The following is an 8,785-nucleotide window of genomic DNA, read 5'->3' as shown; positions in this document are numbered from 1 at the left end:
TAGAGAAGCTCACAGAGTGAAAGATGATAAATCAAGCGGAGAACAATATCCCCTTTATAATTTCCCATTTGAAATAAATTCTCATGTGTGAAAGCGGTATCGCTAGACCATGGATCATATTTTGGTCCGACAACTGATGGTAGAGCCATGCTGGTAGTGTATAATAAAAGCTTGGCGTCGATGCATTATCTGATTTTGTGTGTCACTGACTTCTCGATTAGTCTAAAATCATGTCTTAGCTCAATGTTTTCAATCTATTTTTCCTGCGGGTGGGCTTCCACGTTTAGCTATCCGTACTTCAAAGGATTATTCACATTTTAGATGTCAAGATCTTGCGCCCCCTCTTGACCCGAAAGACCAAAAGTACCAGAAAGATGCGGGACAAGTCGCTTAAAGTTCAAGTATTTCCCTCCCCGCAATCGTACCATAACAGTAGTGGAGAATGGCATCTTGGGATTGGTGCCCTTATTGTAAATCTGTGCGAATCTCTCTTGGCGCTCGGCTTTCCATTACCCGAAATTTTTCCACTTCGCTTCACGGGGTAGTTGTCCACGGGCTATTCTCATTTTGGCGCACATTCAATCGGTGAAGTCTATGTTGCTCCTCACAGCGACCTATAATGGAAGGTGGCAATGGATATCATGACACTTCTCAGGGAGATAAATTATTGCCTACTCGCTGTGTTGTCCAGTGCTGCTTCCGTTGCACTCTAGGGCTCTTCAATCTGTGCCACTGGCTTTACAACATGAGGGGCACTTTGAACTCAAACCTTCTCGCCATTGCGACATTCTTTTGTCATGCGGCGGCTGGGCTCAGAACAGGAGAGAACAGCACTCATCTCATGCTTTCAAATGATCGTCTTTCTGTGGTCCTCGCCAAATCTAATGGCCATATCATTGATGTTACCCTCGATGGCCAAGATCTTCTTGGACCTTTAAGCGGCAACAGCGGAAAAGGGCCCTATCTCGACTGCTCGTGCACCCCTTCAGGATTTTGGACGCCAGGGGGAACAGCCCAGTTGCAGCTTGTTAATGGTACCGACTTGACTGGCACCCCATACGGCGGTATAATCATGTCCGACACATTTGTACAGACCAATCAGACACTGTCGCAATACTTTTTCCTTCGTGGTGAGGAGACTGGACTACATGCCTTCTCTCGTCTTACGTATTTTAATGCTACTCGACCTTATCTCCGTTCGCTGGGCGAGTTGCGTACACTTTTCAGACCCAATACGCCACTCTGGACCCACTTCTCTACAAGTGAAGGCAATTTTGGTCCCTTGCCAGCGTCCAGCACTTTCTCAAAGGCAGTGACGGTACAAGATGCCACCTCGTATGTAGGAGGTGTCACGGACGATCCTTACACAGAACAATATTCGGATTATTTTACGAAATATACCTTGGCTGAATCATGGCGCAATCATGATGTCCATGGACATTTTAGTGATGGCTCAACAAGCGCCGATGGGAGTACCTTTGGCGCATGGCTTGTTCACAACACACGAGAGACTTATTACGGTGGTCCAATTCATTCTGATTTGGTAGTTGATGGCATTGTTTACAACTACATGGTGTCGGGTCATTATGGTGCACCACACCCAAATATCACTCACGGTTTTGATCGCACGTGGGGTCCGCAGTTCTATTATTTCAACAAAGGGGCACCGAGCACATCAATTGGCGAGCTGAGGGCTGACGCAGCTCAGTTTGCTGATCCCGAATGGAACATAGATTTCTACGACAGTATTGCTCCTTACATTCCAAATTTCGTTCCTTCGACGCGGCGTAGTACATTCGAGGGCCGAATTGAGCTTCCAAAGGGGGCCCATCAACCAATCATTGTTCTGTCAGAGAACAATCAAGACTTCCAACTGAACGCTTTCGATACTAAGTCTCTTCAATATTGGGCTGAGGTTGACGGGTGCGGAAAGTTCAGAATTCCTCGCGTCGTGGAGGGGAAATACAGGGTTACTATCTATGCTGATGGCATTTTCGGATGGTTCATTCAAGATGATGTCGAGATAACTCAAGCCTTGACCAACCAGGACAAGTGGATATTCAAATGGCTCGAAGAAAGTGCTGGTGAAGAGGTATGGCGTATAGGAATTCCTGATAAGTCAGCCGGCGAGTATCTTCATGGATACGCCCCAGATACCTCGAAGCCTTTACAGCCGGAACAATATCGTATTTACTGGGGAAAATATGACTTCGAAAAAGATTTCCCTGAGGGTGTACGTTTCGATGTGGGCAAAAGCAAGGAAGCTGAAGATCTTAACTATATTCACTGGTCTTTTTTCCCAGCAAAAGGTAACCATTTACGACAAGAAAATTATTACGAAAATGTAAACAACTGGACTATTACCTTTGACCTTCAAAAAGACCAATTAAGCCGAGCCAAAACAGCTACATTTACGGTCCAAATCGCTGGTACGAAAACTGCCAATGGTAACACTAAATGGACGGAAATTCAACCCTTTGGGAACTTACCTTGGACGGTTAATTTCAATGGGCTATACGAATCAACATGGGTTATCCCTTACTGGCGGAGTGGATCTTGCGGAGTGAGAAGCGGCATTTCGTGCCAGAATATTGAGAACAAATTCATTTTCTCGTCGGCAGCGCTGAGGGAGGGACAAAACGAACTAACTTTGAGCTTGCCATTCAACGCCAGTAGTGTGGAAACTGCGCTTTTGCCTGACGCGCTCTATGTTCAGTATGATGCTTTGAGGCTGGAATTAGCATAAACTATAGATGCAACATATCCCAGGCTTACTAGGTAATTCTCTCTTCTAGTAGTATTATGTGAGACGGTGAACCCTCCAAACTCAATCAATCCGTTAAGCTGAAGAAGAATACTAAAGCACCTAATTTAACCAAATCTTTCTATAAAAGCACCATGGTATTAATTCGCCAAGAACAGGTGTATCAAGGTAACGGCCACTCCTAGGTTCTGGATGAGGATCGTAATTTCGTGGCATAAAGCAGCTGCAGGAGACAAAATAAAATTTTAAACAAAACTTAAGCAAATCTTAGCAAATGTTCTGTTGTTCTTTACTAATCCGATGTAGTTAAACTTACCTACTAAACTTAGTAATTAAAACAGAATTAATAGCTTTAAAACTTTAGAAACTTAAATAAGAGTAGATATGCTTTTACTAGCGAAAAAAAGTAGTGAAATCATTAATGAGTACTGATTTGTAAATACCTTTTTAATTCTTTATCAGTACCTATTGAAATATCAGGTGGGTGCCGCTACTTAAACATCTTAATAAAATAAATTTATTTCAAACGTTAATTCCGAAGGTTGCTTTATTCAAGATATTTAACGAATATTAATTTGGATAGTTTACTAAACTAAAGTATAAATAAAGTATATAACGATTTTAGTTACTTAAGAAATACCAACTATAATTTAATACTAAAGATATTGAATTCCGTGGTTAACTATAACCTTATATAAATAAACTTTTATAGAAAGACTAAAATCATACCTTGATAGCTCGAATATAAGTATAAACAGTCTCTATATTACAAAGTAATAATAAATTTTACTATTTTGTTATGATTTAGTTGATACGTCGCGCAAATTGACTTGTTTCTTTTATCAGACCAGATTGTCACACCCTTTTGTTTCTTTCAATGACTCAAACAAAATGTCTACAGCGGCTGCTTGTTATTTTGATTATTTCAATACCAGCGCAGGCTTCGTCCAAGGAATGGCCAGTCCTGCCACTTCAGATAGGTCGAGATAGGATGCTGGACTGGGCTGCACTTCCTGAATGCATGACAAAGTGTGCTAAGACAAGCATACCACCTCCCGGCTTCGGTCCGCAGGGTCAATTTCCAATTGTTCGCGGAAGCTGGTGCACGTATCCATTGATCGATAATCGAAAACAACTCGTAAACTGGTGGTATCAGTATGGTATCCTCTTTGATAGGTGCAAGGTTAAAAGATGCGCTTCCGTCGAACACTGGTTTGACGCCGCGCAGTGGCATTGGGATATGTGTCTTTTCCATCCAAAGCCTCACGAGAGCCTGGATTGGTTTAATGGGTATCGAGAAGCCTCATGGTGGCCAAATATGGAGGAACAGAGACCAAAACCAGGTCTGGGTTGGGTTAATGGAGTTCGAGGTTCACGGGAAGGAACTGTGCCTAATTTTACCTAAAGAAGTCGCTTGTAGCAAAGAAGTTTATCTTAGGCAGGGTACGCCGGTAGGCTAGGAACACAAATCAAAGAAATACATTTTATATCCCATCAAGGCTTGCTTATACAGTATAGTTTCCATATATATTAATAGCATTGCTAAAGACTACTCTAGTATTATAACGAATTTACTTATTTAGTCCGTTTCTTAAAACCTCGGCATAGTAGTTCCTAACTCGTTGAAAAATAAAGCTTCATAAAAAGTCCTAATTTTTTATTAAGTTTCAAAATCACTAGTTTATAGTTACTTTTCTCTGTATAGTAACTATATATAGTTAATATATTATATATACCTTATTTCTATCGTTATAAATATATAGTATAGTTACTATAATTAGAGATTACTAATACCTACTAACGTACATGATAAGCGAGTGAGACAGACAAGCGAGTGAGACAGTAAACCGCGACCGTCGCACCTTGACGCGACCGGCACCTTTTCCTCTACAATAAATCATGGAATCAGCTAGTATTGAAAGAAGGTTACAAATTGCCCTTCAAGCAATGAGAAATGACCCAAAACTTAGTGCTCGGGCCGCAGGTGCACTCTATACAGTCAGTCACGCAACATTAAGCCGGCGACTAAAGGGAATAGTCTCACGACGCGACAGCATGCCTAATTCACGGAATTTATCAGATTTAGAAGAGAAGACAATAGTTGAGTATATTCTCGACCTAGATGCGCGATCATTTCCTCCCCGGCTGAGTGGTGTGGAAGAAATGGCCAATCGACTTCTCGCAGAGCGCGACGCGCCTCCAGTTGGGAAGCGCTAGGCTTCTAATTTCGTCAAGCGACAACCACAGCTTAGGACGCGTTTCTTTCGCAAGTATGACTATAAGAGAGCTCAATACGAAGATCCAGAGGTGATTCGTGGCTGGTTTTCGCTTGTGAAGAATACAATTGCGAAGTATGGTATTGCTGATGCTGATATCTACAACTTTGATGAGACCGGCTTTATGATGGGCGTTATTGCTTCTGGAATGGTTATTACAAGTGCTGAAAGGCGTTCAAATACGAAGATGACACAGCCTGGCAATAGGGAATGGGTTACAGTTATCCAGGCTATTAATTCCCAAGGGGAGAGCATCCCGCCATACATCATCGTTGCAGGCCAGTATCACCTCTCAAGCTGGTATACAGAAACCTCTCTTCCGGGCGATTGGGCTATTGCAACGTCTGAAAATGGATGGACAACAAACGAGAGAGGTATTGACTGGATCAGACACTTCGACATTTATACAAAACCACGTACGTCTGGGAAATATCGCCTCCTCGTTGTTGATGGTCATGAAAGTCACCACTCCGCAGCCTTCGAGCTCTTTTGTCAAGAAAACAACATTATTACACTGTGCATGCCGGCTCACTCGTCTCATCTACTTCAACCCTTAGATGTTGGTTGTTTTCAGCCGTTAAAGAATGCCTACGGTCGGCAAATTGAGAATAAGATGCGGCGAGGCATAACCCATATCTCGAAGGAAGATTTCTTTGCAGCATTTCACGAAGCTTTTAAGCAGTCTTTTACGAGGAAAAATATCCAGGGAGGTTTCCGAGGAGCTGGACTTGTCCCTTTGAATGCAGAAAGTGTTCTCTCAAAGCTGGATGTAAAGTTCCGAACGCCAACGCCTGAGGAGGGGGTCCCTCAGACACCAGACCCTTGGATCTCTAGGACGCCGAGCAACCCAAGCGAAGCAAGATCACAGTCTACTTTTATTAAGAGTCGAATCTCACGCCACCGAAGCAGCTCTCCAGCATCAATTTATAGTGCTGTGAGTAAGCTAGCCAGAGGGACAGAAGGACTAGGGCATCGGGTAGCATTACTAGAGTCAGAGGTTCAAATCCTTCGAGAGGAGAATGCAATATTAAGTCGGCGTCGAAGGGCTAAGAAAACACGTCTACAGAAAGGAGGAAGTCTTACTATATCTACTGGAGAGGATATACAGTCGCAAAGAGAGGCAGACACGCAACTACAAGAGGAAACGCGACGGAGTAGTGGTCGCAAAGTGAGGTCTGAGACGACTCATCGTCGGTGTGGCGTATGCGGGAATACAGGCCACAACGCGAGAACATGTCAATTTATTGAGGAAACATCCGAAGAACAGGAATCCGAGTAGTATTAATCAATCTAAGATTTCTTGTTATAGATTTCGATATTATTGTCGCGAAGGTCTGGTTTACTGTCTCACTCGCTTGTCTGTCTCACTCGCTTATCATGTACGTTATACTTCTTAAACTTATTATTAATAGATATATACTAATTTCAAGTATATAAATAACGAAAGTAGTAGATACTCTAGCCTTGAGTAGAATTACCCTACCTTAGTGAAAATGGGGTCTTTCCGCGCTCGATAGGATAGTCCTTGTTAACTTCTTAACACATCGCAAAGCACGTCAAAGTATCTAGTAACTATGAAACCTCTTTATATTTTCCTCGGATTACAACTATTCTATTATATACCGTTAAACAACAGGTATATCGAATACAAGGTGGAAAACTACTAGAATAACACAAGATCACAAAGTTTTTCCTAGACCTATATCTTTCGCATTACAGGCTTCATAGAATTTTTAAACAACTTCTCACTCGCGATATGTTTATAGTCTAATAGGAACTAATCAGGTATGCGTCAAGATACTAGTAAAAGGGGTTTCTCAACTTCATAGACAGGCCCAAGAAGCTCGCCAGATATTATATTTGGCTGTTTCTATAATGTCAACAACCAGATGATTGACTATATGTATGGGAAGAAAGTAGTATCTAACCCCTATTTTACAGAACTTGGCCAATACTGTGAAGAGCCAGACCCAGCCTATAAGGATGCAGTGGCAGTCACAACCCAAAAACCAGAGGTGCTGGTCCGTTGAGCTAAACGCCCACAATGCTACGTAACAACAAGTCGTGCACTTGTAGTTTGGCTGCACATAATTATTGATAATGCGTAGGCACAGCTTACGCCACATCAACCGTGACATAGCCCGTAGCAAATACCAAATAATCCCCAAAGCCACGAAGAGACATGTAGGCTTACTGATTGAGAAACCTTCATTTTTAGGGCAGTCGCATTGCTCTGTTGAACATGTGATGACTGCTAGTTAGCAAAGAAAGGCTTTTTAGCCTAATACGATCGCCTTTCCCTTCTTTTCCACTGACTGCGGCCTGGTAAGAGGTATAAAGCCTGCATGGTGTTAGCCAATCAGACACAGATGCTGCGACTCCTACCCGAAAGCGAGTCTTATGCGATTACCATCTGGAAAAATCTAGGCCTTTGAATGGACTGGGTCGTACCTCTTCCCTGGCTGCAGTCGATGGAATACCTCGAGCTAGGTATTAACAGGCCTCCCAAACCAACATTCAGCTCGTCACGTGTGGAGCTCAACTCCATTCTAATTTGTCGGAATACTTTCACAATGCCTAAACTGGTATAGCCATTATGCAACGGCAGGGGAGAACTACTTGGCATTGCGCCCGAAGCTCAGCCGTTGACGAATGACTGCAGAGTTAGCTATGCACCTTGACAGGAAACGATACCAAGTGCTAGTTCCTATGCATTGGATACAGGGTTACTTGTATAAATATTAGTTAATCATAAAAATACCCAAATCCCGGTTGCGCTGTCTCTGCACATGTGTCTCTTCTGCACCATTTTTTCGCGAACCAACTACTTAACTTTACTTCTCGGCTCAATCCTTGGAAATTTTCAGCACCTTGCATGAAGATGATGAGCTCAAGTACTGGCGATCATGCTGCTATAAGTACTTATAGAGAGCCTTCTCAATACACTTCTGACGATCCACCGCCGCCTTATCCATATGATGAAGAATTTCCACATGCTCTTCCATCAAGGTTACAAACCAACAATGCGCCAACCCCGGCCCACCTTGACGAAGAAACACCCACCTCGACAGAAATCAACTCTGGCAATATCAAGTATCCTTCAATTCTTGAAGGATACTTAGCCATTACTACTCCCGATCGGTCATACGACCTCGGCTCGACGCCAAACCAAAAACTATTCCGTCTTTGCACGCAGCGAATTCCCCATGAGTCAATAGAAGTGCTTCACATTCACAATGGTACAGACTCCGGAAGTCCAATTTTAGCAAGCGCAGAGAGTCAGTTTTGTGCAACAACGAAAGAGCATGTCGTCATTACTCTCTTTGCAGTTCTGGGTCTGCAAGAGACGGAGAAGGAAATACTGATGCACCGCTTAAAGCGGTCACTTGGGATGTATCGTGCTACGATGGAGTTCATTGTCGAAATTAATGGACATTTAGAAAAATTTCAATGGCGACATTCGAGTGGAAAAGAAGTTCAAGACATATCTAAATATTCGAGCGGGTGGAAGCTAGTGAGGATGGAGGAATCTAACGTTATTGAAGGTGGGGGAAACGCTAGTCGTCAGAAGGGATTGGCAAGTGATGGAAAAGAGGTTGTTGCTGTGATTGCCCATACCCTGAGCGCGAAAAAAGAGTTCACCTTCGCTTTCATGGGATCGGGTCTCACAGGTGCCATGGGTGAATTATGGGAGACTACTGCACTGCTCTCCGGGATCTGGCAATGGTGGACTGCTTTTGGCTAG

At 43.1% G+C, this 8,785-nt stretch overlaps 3 protein-coding genes across 3 annotated transcripts; all 3 read left to right on the top strand.

Moving 5' to 3' along the window:
• Window positions 1-745: 745 nt before the first annotated feature.
• Window positions 746-2,746, top strand: CTRU02_211473 (rhamnogalacturonate lyase c; the record flags this gene model as incomplete). The annotated part of the gene is made up of 1 exon (XM_036720497.1): window positions 746-2,746. One exon carries the CDS (start codon window positions 746-748, stop codon window positions 2,744-2,746), a length of 2,001 nt encoding a protein of 666 aa, XP_036588240.1.
• A 2,073-nt stretch (window positions 2,747-4,819) lies between these two features.
• CTRU02_211472 (transposase) lies at window positions 4,820-6,319 on the top strand (the record flags this gene model as incomplete). The annotated part of the gene is made up of 2 exons (XM_070205636.1): window positions 4,820-4,966; window positions 5,000-6,319. 2 exons carry the CDS (start codon window positions 4,820-4,822, stop codon window positions 6,317-6,319), a joined length of 1,467 nt encoding a protein of 488 aa, XP_070060879.1.
• Window positions 6,320-7,921: 1,602 nt separating this feature from the next.
• CTRU02_211471 (uncharacterized protein) lies at window positions 7,922-8,785 on the top strand (the record flags this gene model as incomplete). Its single annotated transcript, XM_036720496.1, has 1 exon — window positions 7,922-8,785. The coding sequence occupies one exon, from the start codon at window positions 7,922-7,924 to the stop codon at window positions 8,783-8,785; it is 864 nt and encodes a 287-aa protein (XP_036588239.1).

Source organism: Colletotrichum truncatum (assembly GCF_014235925.2).
Source record: "Colletotrichum truncatum strain CMES1059 chromosome Unknown Contig_0007, whole genome shotgun sequence".
Classification (NCBI taxonomy): Eukaryota; Fungi; Ascomycota; class Sordariomycetes; order Glomerellales; family Glomerellaceae; genus Colletotrichum; species Colletotrichum truncatum.
The sequence above is the reverse complement of the archived record's forward strand: the minus strand, read 5'-3'. Positions and strand labels throughout refer to the sequence as shown.